Source organism: Salvelinus sp. IW2-2015, linkage group LG8 (genome assembly GCF_002910315.2).
Source record: "Salvelinus sp. IW2-2015 linkage group LG8, ASM291031v2, whole genome shotgun sequence".
Lineage (NCBI taxonomy): Eukaryota > Metazoa > Chordata > Actinopteri > Salmoniformes > Salmonidae > Salvelinus > Salvelinus sp. IW2-2015.
The window spans coordinates 40,438,893-40,455,077 of record NC_036848.1 but is presented as its reverse complement, the minus strand read 5'-3'; the positions used below and the strand labels follow the sequence as shown (position 1 = coordinate 40,455,077).

The 16,185-nt window shown below is 42.7% G+C and overlaps 1 protein-coding gene across 1 annotated transcript in view; it reads right to left on the bottom strand.

Annotated features, from left to right (window-relative positions):
- Positions 1–5,224, bottom strand: part of arhgap17a (Rho GTPase activating protein 17a) — a 56,011-nt gene extending 50,787 nt beyond the window's left edge. Inside the window, 1 exon segment of the mRNA XM_070444936.1 lies at positions 4,637–5,224. Coding sequence (XP_070301037.1) covers positions 4,637–4,761 — 125 coding nt within the window. The 5' untranslated portion in view covers positions 4,762–5,224.
- Positions 5,225–16,185: the final 10,961 nt, after the last annotated feature.

Sequence of the window (16,185 nt, the reverse complement as noted above, 5' to 3'; positions counted from 1 at the left end):
GTCTCGGAGCGCTGTACTCAGATTATAGCATGGTGTGCTTTTTCGGTAAAGCTTTTTGAAATCTGACACAGCGGTTGCATTAAGGAGAAGTTTATCTAAAGTTCCATGCATAACACTTGTATCTTTTATCAATGTTTATTATGAGTATTTCTGTAAATTGATGTGGCTCTCTGCAAAATCACCGGATGTTTTGGAAGCAAAACATTACTGAACATAACYCGCCAATGTAAACTGAGATTTTTGGATATAAATATGAACTTATCGAACAAAACATACATGTATTGTGTAACATGAAGTCCTATGAGTGTCATCTGATGAAGATCATCAAAGGTTAGTGATTCATTTTATCTATATTTCTGCTTTTTGTGACTCCTCTCTTTGTTTTTCTGTGAATAGGTACTGACCTAACATAATCAGATGGTGTACTTTCGTCGTAAAGCCTATTTGAAATCGGACACTGTGGGGGGATTAACAAAACTTTATCTTTATAATGGTGTAAAATACTTGTATGTTTGAGGAATTTTAATWATGAAATTTCTGTTTGAATTTGGCGCCCTGCACTTACACTGGCTGTTGTCATAGCCGTAAGAAGTTAAACAACTTACTGTGCTGAGATGTGCAACCTGTCTGCCTGTGACAAACTGTGGCTAGATTCTTTCCTCAATCCTTCTACCACTCTGCTGGAACAGGCTCGGTCTTATCACCTGTTACCTCACCAGGTTCTGTCTGAAGTCCATCAGAACTTGGGAGTTAAAATCAAGAAACAAGAGTAGGCAAGGATTCACATCCTCTTCTACACAGGTACTTCTCTAGCGTTCATCACGCCAGTGTTTTTCACCCATTTTCTCTTCTTAGAAACAGCACTTCTCTGGCAGGCCATTTCCTGTTTGGAGAAGAATAAGGAGAGATTTCCTCTGAGCGGCTGACTGCTGAACACAGTGTTCTGCTCCGGCACAATCACAGGAACTCAGGGACAGGCTAAAGGCCCTTCTCTATCACACACAACAAGCACACACACATTCATGCTCACATGCACGCTCGTAGCTCGCACATATGCTCACATGTATACTTGTACTTACACTCTCCCACAGGTCTGCTTTCTGGATCACACACACTCCTGATTTAATGTTAGTCAAATACAGTGAGGAAATGATTCGTTTTCCAGCAGTCCTGTCTGTTGACCCTGAGCCAGTGGCACAGCACTGAAGGTACATTAAGGGGATACTCTGAGCACTCAGGATACGGTTACACTCAAATAAACACGCCAGGATTATCTGGGTATGGCAACTTGGATGCCTCTCTATGCTAACTACACTGCCATTCAAAAGATGCCAATTGGAAAGAAGTACAGAGTAGCTTAGCCTTGCAGATCTTTTCTAGAATTAGAGCTAGGCCCTATGAACATTGTTTCTCCCCATAGAATTAGAGTTTGTAGAACGGATGGACATTCCAATTCAACGCTATGTTCCATTCCACAATCCACATGTGGCATTCTAGGTGACTTTTGATCCTTAGACCAGAGCAGAGGAAGATTCCCCAGTCTGAGATGTTATCTTGGCTGTGTCTCAAAACTCTTCAATTGCTTCCTTTCCAAGTCACCTTTTCTCCATCAGCACTGAAAGGACTGGATAGGTTTCCAACTTGTTCTTTCACCTGCCATTATGTTCTGCCAGATCAGAGATCATGGCAGTAGGAACCTGAAGCTAGTTAAAACTATTAGAGCCACAACCGTTGCGTGTTGTGCAATGTGTATCATCTCTGGTCATGTGTTCACTCAGAGAAGCCAAGGAGACCTTCCGTACCATCCCGTGCTGGGCTCTCCCCTAGCCCATAGCTAAAAGTTATATTCATACTCCCACGCAGCACCCCTCACACTACAGCCCCACGTAATGATAACAGGCCAGGGCCCGGTTTCCCGATAGAGATGGAATTTAGGTGTTTTAAGGATGCATCTTTCCTACAGAGGCCGAAGATGTAACATGCGTTTCCCAAAACACCATGCAGAGAGAAAGGTAGCTAAGTGCGTCTTTAGAGAATATTCCGGTACTGATAGGATCGAAAAGAAAGGGAGTGCTGCTCTCGGATCAGCTTTCTCGATTCAAATCTTTACTAAACATTAGAATTATATTACCACCTATAGCTGCAAATATTGAGGTGGCTTATTCTAATAAAAATTCACTAAATCACAGATTTGGCACATCATTGCGCACATGAAAGGCTACACATGAAATACCGAGACAAATTAGAGTGGTCTACAAGTAGCTAAATAAAACGCAATTGAACATTAAAATGTATTTCAATATGACTAATATAGGCCTATAGCGTACTGTTTTAATTTCAAGCATCTTTTTTATACATTGCTTGTTTATACCATTGCAAAGACTTTGGCAACGTTGTATTTGTGGTCAACTTTGTTCTGAAGTTATCAGCGGTCAGAGAGAGACAAAAAAACTCATGTGATTCTACGTTTAGCGGAGATCTTGTGTATAAAGTGACGCGGGAGAGCAACATTAATAACGATGGTTTTGGGAAACCACTCAGATATTAAACGATGCTCCTATGAAGGTTCTAATGATGAACTTAGCCTTAAGATGCTTTTGGGAAACCTGGACCTGGCCAGACAACAACACTGGCTGTGTATTCTACTAGCTACTGTCTGCAAGGCAGGGCAGTCCTCTCCTTTTCAAGGATACTGTTACAGGGAGGTTCTATATCTCTCTCCATGGATAAAAGCCTACGGAATTAGTGATCCGTTGACAAGATATTCCCAAAGATTACACTTATTCAAAGGGCTGCTCTCTCAAGGGTAGTTCCATTACTGGTGATTAGGCCAGAGGCCCTAGACTATGGTTGAGAGTGAGAAGAGACATTGAAGCACTATCGTGTCATACTTATCTCAGGTATTAGACACTAGCTTGTTTAATGCATTAAATCTTGCTGACTGTGTGTAATTTTGCATGCCAAATGCAACTCTAGACTGTTTGAATCGGCAGTTTCAGTTTTAGTCTGAGTGAAAGTGGAATGGAAGAGCATGGCGTGACTCCATTACTTGATCGTTTAGTGTCCCCCCCCCCTCCCCATAAGTACTAGAGGTGAAACTGTTCTGGTGGCCTTCTACCGCAAGCACACCTGTGCTCTTTTGAGCCACACAGGGTAAACAAGGATGTTATCTCTTGGTTAGCATCAGTTAATATGAACTTGATCACTCATCCTGGCTGCCTCAGCAGATTAGACTGACATGGCATTGAAGTGACATGGCCAGCCAACAGAGCTGGAGGACTGGTGACTCACTGATGGACTGGCATCCTAAAACATTGCTTGAATCTCTTCACTAGGTAGGATTCCATCCAATTTCAGACAGATTTATGTGAATATTCTAAAATCTTCATAAAACAATGAGCATTTTCCCACCAGAGATGTTTCCATCGAAATACATTTTTGTGGATAAAAGCCTGTGCGTTACATTGTTTTCTATCGCATTTTCAACTCTGCTGACGGTTGTCACAAAATCTTGCGTTATATCCAGTAGCAAATGTGCCCACTCTGGTCTTGGTACATGAGCTCTAGCCAACAGCTAGCAGATACAGTGCGGGTAGACTACCTACCTACAGTATGAGATTATTATGGATAACAGCGATATTACTTGTATTTGCCAAACGGCAGCCAAGCATTGATCATCATGTCACCAGAATAAGACCCTCGATATTTATTGGAAAGGAGCATCAAGCTCATCACCTTGCACTTTCACCACCCTGTGAAGTTCACCATTTACTTCATCTGTAGCCTAATAACCTGCATGCTTTCCCGAGTCATAGTGGGAGGACCACACAACATATCATAGCGTGACTCCCAAGTTTACTTCGATATGATGGTTATTATATCAATATTTGGCATGAAGGCGTTTCCACTGCCATTTCTCGCATGATACATTTTACCGACACAAAAATATCCCACCATGTCGAACGAACAAATTGCATTAATAAAATTGTTCCGGCATTTCACCTTTCCATCAGCCCGGACGTGATTGTTTTCATGCGTCAGGTAACGTTAATGTATCCGCATGAAATTGTTGGATGAATAACCAGCCAGGTCAATGTCAGTTAAATGCGGACAAAAACTGTTGCAGGGCAAGCACTTTTTGTACCATTTCCAGCATAAGCCATTTGTGGCTCGGCCACGTGAAGTAGAACGTCGTCACAGTCTTTGGATAACAGCTGTCAAATGTCTTTAGCTCAGTAGTAGATGTGCAAATCTGGCCGTTACCTATGTAAATGTGCGGTATGCATGCTGGCGAATAGATGTGATGCTAAATTCACCATGAAACAACATGCTTAGACTTCCAGCCATGGCACAAACCGTTCATAGCAAGCAACAGATGTGAACTGTTTAGGAAACCTCACCACTTTTTCCTCGATGAACAAAGCTCCAAATTAAATGGGACAACATTCACGTTAACTTTAGCCTTGACATGACCAGTTATTGATACAAAACATTTATTTTCTAGCCAACTGAACTGACAATACGGCATATGAACGCTATAGAAAATCAGGGCAACATCCCTACCCCCAACGCCGCAATAAAGACAAAACTAGCTAACGTTAGCTAGCTAAATTTAACAACAGCCAACATTACTTGCCTGCCAACTGTTTGGTTGGCGAGTTGTTTCATCCGATTGAACTGTTTCTTCATTTTTGCGTCCTTCTCCAGTGGAGTCTTGCTACGTTTTAGAGCTGGAAAAGTAACTCCTGCGATGTGCTTCATCAGACGAGAGTCCTTAGGTTGGTCATGAAGTTCACAATAGCCAGCTAGCTTTTTGTCGAAGATTAGCTTGCAGCTAGCTAAGCTATGAACCAATTAAAATAGCTAACTTACTGTAACTAGTCACTTTTTAGCTAGTTTAGTCTAGCCTTCAAGTAGTTGTTTCAGAAAAAAGCTATTCCCTCGCAAGCTGACGACATGGTTAAAGCTATGTATATGATCAAAAAGCTATCCAGAGTTCCACTGACTGGTTGCAGCCTTTACATTGCTGAATATCTGTCTGGCTACTCAACGTCGACCGCTTCTCCCAACCAGCTTGCAGCACACCTCTCCCCTCTTTGCCAGCACAAGCTGAGGGCGTTGAATGGGTGGCAGGAAGTATACGTAGCAAAAGCATCCATCCGTCTTACACCATCCCCAGCACTGCTAAATGTGCAGACTGTGTAGCTTGGGCTAGTTTACGAAAGTAATCTTGCTCGCTCCCGTGATACAATACAGTACTGCAATAATTTGCACTGACCTCACAACCTCACTAGAATTGTGATCATGAAGACATTGAACATGCCAACAAAATTATACAGTAACATTTACCCATAGCTATTAAAACAGTCAGTTGAGTTGAAATATCAAACTGTTGTTCAATGACATACAGTACCAGTCAAAAGTTTAGACACACCTACTCATTCAATGGTTTTTCTGTATTGTTGTACTATGTTCTACATTGTAGAATAATAGTGAAGACATCAAAACTATGAAATAACACACATGGAATCATGTAGTAACCAAAAAAGTGTTAAACAAATCAAAATATAGTTTATATTTGAGATTCTTCAAAGTAGCCACCCTTTGCCTTGATGACAGCTTTGCACACTCTTGGCATTCTCTCAACCAGCTTCATGAGATAGTCACATGGAATGCATTTCAATTAACAGGTGTGCCTTGTTAATAGTTAATTTGCTGGATTTATTTCCTTCTTAAAGCGTTTGAGCCAAACGTTGTGTTGTGACAAGGTAGGGCGGTATACAGAAGACAGACCAAGTCCATATTATGGCAAGAACAACTAAAATAATCAAAGAAAAACGACAGTCCATCATTACTTTAAGACATGAAGTTCAGTCAATGCAGAAAATGTCAAGAATTTTAAAAGTTGCTTCAAGTGCAGTCGCAAAAACTATCAAGCACTATGATGAACTGGCTTTCATGAGGACCGCCACAGGAAAGGAAGTTAATTAGAGTTACCAGCCTCAGAAATTGCAGCCCAAATAAATGCTTCACAGAGTTCAAGTAACAGACACATCTCAACATCAACTGTTCAGAGGAGACTGCGTGAAACAGGCCTTCATGGTCGAATTGCTGCGAAGAAATCACTACTAAAGGACCCCAATAAGAAGAAGAGACTTGCTTGGGCCAAGAAACACAAGCAATTGACATTAGACCGGTGGAAATCTGTCTTTTGGTCTTATGAGTCCACATTTTAGATTTTTGGTTCCAACGGCTGTCTTTGTAAATACAGAAGTCAATAGAACTCACCGGTAGTTTGAAGGAAGAGTGAACGCGAGATGGGGGATAGGTTATAGCAGTTATTTATTCAGACCCATAACCATTCAATCAATCTTTGTGAAGAGAAGTCTAAGCATTCTGCATCTAATTCTAGTCCTATATTATTCAAGGGTGTCATTAGAATGATGAAGATACGGACAAGGAAACGTATTTCATTTAACTGTTTAAAGCGAGGAAGGGCTGAAGCAACAATAGAGAGAAAGAAGAGGTAGGCTAATAACATTAGGGGAAATATATATGCATCAGCCTACTAATTATACAAATAGGCCCTATTATATTTCAAAAATGAAATAAAATTCGCTAGCCTATACTTGTAACTTTGTAGGCCGCATGTGTTGCAGCAGAATCGCATGTTCTCTTCTGCTTTATCTTGGTTTGAACAATGTGCGTAATTCCTGTCCATAAAATACTGTATAATACAATACAGTACAGTAATACAGTTCACACTCAAAAAAGATTAGCCTACTGATTCATTTATTTACCCAAGAGAGCATATAGCTAGTTACATCTATGGGCTTTCATGTTTTTCTGTCGTGCGTAATGTGCAGTAGCCTATATCATAGGCTATGTATTGGATAAAGTCACAAACATTTGGCCTTTTTTGGGCTTGGGCTCGTTAACATTAAATGTTGTTAATGTAGGGCTCGTAAAATGTATTTAATATATGGCTCATCAGGCTCAGGTAGCATCAGGTTTGAATTTTCATGCTGATCAAAGCTTTAATCAAATGCAGACATATTTAAATACTTTATAATGCTTTTGAATGGCACTTCCGGTTTTGGCGGGAAATACCGGGTTACCCGGGAGAAAGGCCCTATTTATTCTCGGGATGAAAAAAGATTCAGCCCTAATGAACATGTGTTGTCATCTGATTCCTCAGGAAAAATGTAAAACAATTCCATTCATTTGTCACGCCCTGGCCTTAGTATTCTTTGTTTCCTTTATTATTTTAGTTAGGTCAGGGTGTGACATGGGGAATGTATGTGTTTTTGTATTGTCTAGGGTGGTTGTATGGTTTAGGGGGTTAAGTAGAGTAGATGGGTTTGTGTTTAGTGTAGGTGTCTAGCTGTYTCTATGGTTGCCTGAATGGTTCTTAATCAGAGACAGATGTCATTAATTGTCTCTGATTGGGAGCCATATTTAAGACAGCCATAGGCACTAGGTTAATGTGGGTAATTGTCTATGTTGTACGTTTGTAGCTTGTGTGTGCACTTACGTCTTTAGCTTCACGATCGTTTGTTGTTTTGGTTTCAGTTTGTTAAAGTGGTCGTTGCATGTTTTTTTTCTCTAAAATAAAAGAGAATGTATTTTGCACACGCTGCGCCTTGGTCCACTCTCTCTCAGCAAGACGATCGTGACATCATTAAAATAATCTTGAAGGAGAGAAAAGAAGATAAGAAAAACAGAAGAGAGAGACAGGTTTTACTGATAAAGTTGCCATGGCCACGGGGAGTATGGAAAATGTATTAGTATGGCTGCTATTCTTTATTGATCTAATTCCATTTGGATTGGCAGCACTTGCCTAGCCTGGCTGACGCAAATCACGAGTTAGGTGTCAACCAGATTTACACTTGCCCTTGAGGCTGAGCCCACCAAGCCTGGCATTAAACTAAATGGCATTATTACCTGCACAAAACTAGATGTCTTAATTGAAGTCAACATGATCAAAACCCCTGTCAAATTTTATTTCTATAACTGACCCATACTTAATACCATAGAGATAAAATATACGTGTAACATCCTAACAATCCCAATGAAATTTGATGCATCTAAAGTAACAATCCCAGATCTGTTGAGAGGTTATCTGATGTCATTATAATGCATTTAATGTATTGGTTGTGGCGGCTAGAGAGTAGGGCAATGAAAACGTTAGAAAATGAATACAGCGTTGCATTGTGGGACACATATACCGTAGCGCAAGTAGCCCAAAGAAGAACATCAAGAGCAGGCGGCTGCTTTACAAGTGGGATGTACTGTTGAGCGCTACATCCCGAGGGGTTCGTGCTGATTGTACGGAGATTGTGACAACTTGTTAAATGGTGTCCCTTCAGAAGGCAAGAACAAGATGTCAGGAGAAGTGTAGTATTATCATAAAGAGATGTATACTTGGAATACGGAGGAGGAATGGAGGGGAAAAGAGAGGCAGAGGAGGTCTAAGAGAGAGGGAGGGAGGGAGGAAGAGGGTGAGTTTGAGTCGGTTAAAAATGTCTGAAAAAAGGGAGATGGTTTGTTAAAGAAGAATGGTAGAAAGTGTAAGCAGAGTGAGCTGAAGACAGGAGAAGACATGGAAGTGAATGAGGGCAAAGTATCGGAGGTGGTAGGTGTAGTGAAGTTCTCAGAGCCCGAGGCTTGCACCGAGGGTCAGGATAAAGATGAGTCTGTGGCAGTAGGAGTGAAGTTTTTGGAAAAAGTGGTCCCTTGCCTTTTGGCTGATCCATTTGTGGTTTCAGGGTGGGTGCTGTGGAATCGGTGAGGGTAACCAGAATTGGTCTTGTGTTTCTGCTGGTCAGAGGGAGAAGGCGCTCCGCGTTAAACGAATATCGGCAACAAATGTGAATCGTTTTACTCTCAAGAAAAGGGCGCCATTGAAAGGAGTGATTACTGGGGTAGCAGTAAATGTAAAAGTTGACCAACTGAAGTGGAAGATGCTCGTCGTTTGGTGCGACGCAGACACGGTGGCGTGAGTGGTGAAACAGAAGAGTCATTGTCTGTTCTTTTGAGTTTTGATGTTGAGTCTTTGCCCAACAAAGTGATGATAGGATATATAAGTTATCCTGTACGAGCTTTTGTGCTGAATACATTACGTTGTTAGCGGTGCCAAGCTTATGGGCATGTGGCAGCAATGTGTAGGAGGGAGGTCCCTAGGTGTGATAAGTGTACAGAAGGGCATGAGACAAAGGAATGTTTGAGTTTATTTTATTTTTTACAGGGACAGTGCACATTAATCAATGTTTCAGTAAAAGTGCCGGTTTTAGCCAGCCGGCTAATTTGCAACCGCAGTCCCTGGGCAGGTTATTAAAAACAATTACAACATAGACAATCATTGAGCAGTGAGCACACACAGAGCAACATAGGACAAGCAAGACATAGCATACAGACAGAGCAACATAGGACAAGCAAGACGTAGCATACAGACAGAGCAACATAGAACAAAAAGCAGCAAGACAAAATTCATAAAAGTGTTTCCACACCTCACAAGCTACAGACAACAGACAACATGGAAAGTGGCAATACACAGCTAGGGATTATGTTCACAAATCTGATTGACCTTTAGCCATGTCTTCATGCATTTTGTGAAAGTGTGATATGTGGTGCAGTTATGTGTGTCTGATGGCAGTGTATTCCAGACATGGGAAGCTCTCACAGAGAAAGCGGATTTACAAAAGGTGCTTTTCCTTAAGGGAACTATACAGTCACCTCTCATGGCAGACCTTGTGGATCTGCTGCCATATGTTTGGGTTTTCTGTTTAACAAAAATACTGAGTGGAGGGGGAGCCAGGCCATTTAGGATCTTGAATACAAGACATGCGTCAGTGTATTGCACAAGATTTTCCCAACTCAGGAGCTCATGCTTTCTGAGGATGTAACAGTGATGCTGGCTATTGGGCTTCCTATCAAGCACTTTGAGAGCCTGTTTGTAGACAGACTGAATAGGTTTTAATGTTGTACAGCAAGCTTGGGCCCAACTAGTCAAGCAGTATGTAAAGTGGGGGAGTATCATAGATTTGAAGTATAGTTTTGCTACCTCTGTAGTCAAACAATTTCGTATAAATCGGAAATTAGCTAGGTTGAATTTGGTTATCTGAATTACCTTTTTCACATGCTTTTTAAAAGAGGTTGGAATCAAGTATGATGCCAAGGTACTTAAAATCAGATACCACCTGGAGCTTCTCCCCTGACACATAGACATCTGGCTCAGTAGCATCTGTTGCCCTCTTTGTGAAGAACATGCAAACAGTTTTTTTCACATTGAGATGCAAACACGAGTCACTGAGCCACTTTGTAACCTGGACCATTACAGTAGTGAGTACTTGTGCAGCTTGTTGTTTGCTCTTTGCATGCACATATATCACTGTATCATCTGCATAGATTTGAACTTCAGACCCAGTACAGACAGAAGGCAGATCATTAATGTACAGGCTGAACTGGAGGGGCCCCAGTATTGACCCTTGGGGCARGCCCACATCATAGCTAAGAGTGGGCAACAGCTCATTGCTCACTCTGACACACTGAGTTCTGCCTTCAAGGTATGATTTCATCCATCTCAAGGCATCYGGGGAAAAGTTGAAKTTGGACAATTTTGTGATGAGAATCTCATGGTTAACAGTATCAAAAGCCTTCCTTAGGTCCAGAAACACAGCCCCAACAACYCCCCCTTTGTCCATCTTGGACTTCACATTTTCCAGAAGAAAGCAGTTGGCCGTTTCTGTGGAGTGTTTCGCTCTGAAGCCAAACTGCATGGAGTGTAATGTGAAGGGGCTGTTGTTGAGGTGGGCAATCAGTTGTTCTGCTACACACTTTTCAACAACCTTTGACACCACAGGTAGTATACTAATGGGCCTGTAGTTATTCACGTCAGCAGGGTCGCCCGATTTAAAGATGGCCGTTATTATGGCTGACTTCCATACCCTTGGAAACACCCCGAGACCAATAGATGTGTTGGTGACCTTAGTAATGGGGCCAATTAGTGACTCTTTGTAGTTTTTAAGAAAGGTAGAGTCCAGCCCAAACACATTTCTGGCTTTAGAGTTCTTTAGTGAGCTAATCACCTTGTTCACCTTAGACTCAGAAACCTCCCTTATGATGAAGACAGGTTGAGTGTCATTTACTAGCACTGAGCCCAAGAAACCAGTGGAGGGGTTCTGTGTCAGTACCCTGACAGAGTCAATAAAGTAGGAATTGAAGGCTATTGCTATTTTGACTGCATCCTGTTAGATTGTTATTCACCATGATTTCTAGTCTTTTTGCACTGTTAACTTTTTTAGATTCTCCCAGATCAATTTAGATTTTCCCTTTGCTTCACCAATTATGTTAATAAAAAAGTTTGCCTTGGCCTGTCTGATTTCTTTCATCACCTTAATTCTCAACATGGTAAACCTACATCTGTCATGCTCTAATTTGGATCTTAGGGCTATTTTTAGAGCATAATCTCGTTCTTTCATCAATTTCCAGATTTCTCCATTTAGCCAAGGAAGAGTGCTCTTTAGGATTTGATTTTCTTTAGAAACCATTTATTGTAGTCTGGATTGTGGATAGAAAAACCTGACTATCAGCTTCCACGTCTGTATAGGACAAGAGATCATTCCAGTTAATTCCCTTAATTGTGTTTTCAAAATAGTTTAATTCACTCTTAGGTATTCTTAGTTGATCTGGCTTTCTAACAGTAGAGAGGTTAAACCTACTCTTAGACAGCTTTCTGGCTATAAGTGTCAGATTATGATCAGATAGCCCAGTAACCATATTGAATGATTTAGTCACTCTGTCTCTGGTTAATTACTAAACACCAAATCAATCTGTGTTTTAGAGCAACAAGTCACCCTGGTTGGCCCTTTATTAACTAGCTGTGTAAAGTCAAAGGTATTAGTGATCCGTTTGAGGGTTTTCCTACAAGACTTGTCTTCATAATTAATATTAAAATCTCCCATTAAGATTACCTCTTCCCCAAAATCACATTCCCTAAACATGTTATTAAACTGATCAAAAAACACTTTTGGTGGAAGGTGGCCTATACATTCCAATAAGGGTAAAAGACATTTGGGGAGACAGTGTAACGTTCAGGCCAATACATTCTAGTTCATTATCACATGACCACTTAATTTGTTTACATCGGATATGTTCTTTAATGTAAATCATCACACCCCCTCCTCTTCCTTCAATCCTGTCTCTCCTGAAAACATTGTAGCCGGGCACAATCAAAGCAGCATATGGAGAGGTTTTATGGAGCCATGTCTCTGAGAGGCAGAGGAATTCAAGGTTGGAGTCTGTGAGTAGATGTTGAATTTGATCACTTTTTGGAATGACACTACGAATGTTCAAGTGCCCCCCTAGTAGTCCCTTGGGCTTAGCTCGTGGGTCCCAGATGACTCGAGAGTGATTGACACTTTGAAAAAAGTTAACATTTTCTGTTTTCTGATGGCTGGGTTTAGGCCGTTTTGTTTCGTTTTGATTAGGGGCAGTTCGGTAGCGCAATTAACAATCCCTCCCGCCTGCACTGGATGCGGGGAACTAATTAAAACAGCTTGCGTACCAGAAGCAAAGTCAGGGATCGCATATAGCGACTTGGGTATGTTTGAAGAGTCAAAATCTATCCTGGAGCCGGGTGAGTCGAGAGAAACCATGGGACCATAGCACTCACCCACTTCCACAGCGGCGACGATCAGTGGACGAGGCCATCCACTCCGGTGAGTATCGCTGGCTCGGTGATGTTAGGCCCATGATTGAGTTGCACATCCCCGGAGAGTAGGAGGGTAGTGAACAGGTAGTTTAAAAGTTTCCGATAAATGTTGGACTTGTGTTTGTTACGCCTAAGCGGTTCAGTGGAATAGGGAGCGAGGTAGACTTGGCCATTATTCAGAACATTATGGTATGCTGTGTACTGTCCGCTCCCYTGGAACGGTGAACCAATGTGTTTGGTGTTGATATTCTCCGGTAGTAGACTGATTGTGTCATCCCAGCAAGGACGCACTGAGATTATCAGTAGAGCAGCTACATAACTGACAATCATGGCAAAGTACTGGAGATAAAACACATAATTGAGCTTTAACTCTTTGCATGAGTTACTTAGCTGGGGTCGGCGTACACCTGATGTTTTAGATATAACAGCATTCGTATGAGAAGCGGCACCTGCCGCACCACCCTGTCTTCCGTCCGCCATTATCCTGTTAATTGAAGTTCTGCCTTCCAGTTACTGGCCCCAAACTCTAACCAGTAGGCTACCTGCCGCCAATGTGTAACATTGGGGAAAGTATTGGTATGTGTTAATTGTAAGGGTGGCTATGGGGCTGGGGATCAGAAATGTCCCATGTGAAAGAGTCAGATTAAGGTTTCCAGGTTAGAGGAGTGCAGAAATTGTCATATGCTGAGGCAGTGAAGAAAGTAGAGGAAGATGGGTCAAGGGGGAGGGATCCTGAGAGGAGTGGTGTGAGTAGTAGATCTGTACCAGTACAGAGAGACAGGCCAACAAGTGATATATGTTTCAGTAAGATTGGATTTTTAGCATTGGATAGCCAATGGTTATCAACTGTACTGCAGGGATGGAACGTAAGTCGCAGACAATTGAGGTTGTGGTGGCAGTGCAGAGAGGTATTTGGGTGTCGAGATTTGACATCAGAAAGAGTAACATCAAATAAATGTGTATTTGTCACATGCGCCGAAAACAACAAGGTGTAGACCTTACAGTGAAATGCTTACTTTACAAGCCTTAACCAACAATGCAGTTTTAAGAAAATAACCCCCCAAATAAATAAGAGATAAGAAATAACAAATAATTAAAGAGCAGCAGTAAATAACAATAGCAGGGCTATATACAGGGTGTACCGGTACAGAGTCAATGTGCGGGGCACCGGTGTCAAGGTAATTGAGGTAGTATGTACATGTAGGTAGTGTTATTAAAGTGACTATGCATAAATAATAACAGAGAGTAGCATCAGCGTAGAAAGGGGGGGGGGGTGCAAACAGTCTGGGTAGCATTTGATTAGATGTTCAGGAGTCTTATGGCTTGGGGGTAGAAGTTGTTTAGAAGCCTCTTGGACCTAGACTTGGTGCTCCAATACCACTTGCCATGTGGTAGCAAGAGAGAACAGTCTATGACTAGGGTGACTGGAGACTTTGAACATTTTAGGGCCTTCTTCTGACACCGCCTGGTATAGAGGTCCTGGACGGCAGGAAACTTGGCCAGTGATGTACTGGGCCGTTCGCACTACCCTCGTGGTGCCTTGCGGTCGAAGGCCGAGCAGTTGCCATACCAGGCCGTGATGCAACCCGTCAGGATGCTCTCGATGGTGCAGCTGTAAAACCTTTTGAGGATCTGAGGACCCATGCCAAATCTTTTCAGTCTCCTGAGGGGAATAGTTTTGTCATGCCCTCTTCATGACTCTCTTGGTGTGTTGGACCTGTTAGTTTGTTGGTGAGGTGGACGCGAAGGAACTTGAAGCTTTCAACCTGCTCCACTACAGCGCCGTCGATGAGAATGGGGGTGTGCTCGGTCCTCCTTTTCCTGTAGTCCACAATCATCTCCTTTGTCTTGATCACGTTGAGGGAGAGGTTGTGTCCTGGCACAACACGGTCAGGTCTCTGACCTCCTCCCTATAGGCTGTCTCATCATTGTCGTGATCAGGCCTAGCACTGTTGTGTCATCGGCAAACTTAATGATGGTGTTGGAGTCGTGGCCGTGTGTAACAGTATAACTTTAGTACGTCCCCTCGCATACCGGGCTCGAACCAGGGACCCTCTGCACACATCGACAACTGACCACCCACGAATCGTCGTTACCCATCGCTCCACAACAAGCCGCGCTTGCAGAGCAAGGGGAAACCCTACTTAAGTCTCAGAGCAAGTGACGTAACTGATTGAAACGCTACTAGCGCGTACCCGCTAACTAGCTAGCCATTTCACATCCGTTACACGTGCAGTCATGAGTGAACAGGGAGTACAGGAGGGGACTGAGCACGCACCCCTGAGAGGCCCCTGTGTTAAGGATCAGCGTGGCGGATGTGTTGCTACCTGCCCTTACCACCTGGGGGCGGCCCGTCAGGAATTCCAGGATCCAGTTGCAGAGGGAGGTGTTTAGTCCCAGGGTCCTTAGCTTAGCGATGAGATTGGTGTTGAACTCTGAGCTGTAGTCAATGAATAGCATTCTGACATAGGTGTTCCTTTTATCTTGGTGTGAAAGGGCAGTGTGGAGTGCAATAGAGATTGCATCATCTGTGGATCTGTTGGGGCGGTATGCAAATTGGAGTGGGTGTAGGGTTTCTGGGATAATAGTGTTGGTGTGAGTCATGACCAGCCTTTCAAAGCATTTCATGGCTACAGAGGTTGTAGTCGTTTAGGCAGGTTACCTTAGTGTTCTTGGGCACAAGTGAGCATAAAGTTATTTGGCTCATCTGGTAGGCTCGTGTCACTGGGCAGCTCTTGGCTGTGCTTCCCTTTGTAGTCTAATAGTTTCCAAGCCCTGCCACACCTGACGAGCGTCGGAGCCAGTTTAGTACGATTCGATCTTAGTCCTGTATTGACGCTTTGCCTGTTTGATGGTTCGTCGGAGGGCATAGCGTGATTTCTTATAAGCTTACGGGTTAGAGTCCCGCTCCTGGAAAGCGGCAGCTCTACCCTTTAGTTCAGTGCGAATGCTGCATGTAATCCATGGCTTCTGGTTGGGGTATGTACGTACAGTCACTGTGGGGACGACGTCATCGATGCACTTATTGATGTGGTGTACTCCTCAGTGCCATCGGAAGAATCCAGGAACATATTCCAGTCTGTGCTAGCCAAACAGTCCTGTAGCTTAGCATCTGCTTCATCTGACCACTTTTTTATAGACCGAGTCACTTGTGCTTCCTCCTTTAATTTGTGCTTGTAAGCAGGAATCWGGAGTATAGTATTATGGTCAGATTTGCCAAATGGAGGGCGAGGGAAAGCTTTGGGGGGTGTTAAGTGGTGGTGTCCCATCCTTTCAGGTTGTTGGCCTGAAGTAGGACTAAATATATTTAAATAGTGGATTAGGGTGGTATTATTTTTGTGAGTGTAGTGTTAGATGGTAGGATATTTGTTTATTTATTTATTTTCAAGCAAGGTATAAGGGAGTTGTACTCCAGTGTAGTAGGTGGCGGTAATGCAACATTTATAGGATGCCAACCGCTCTTAAACCTCATC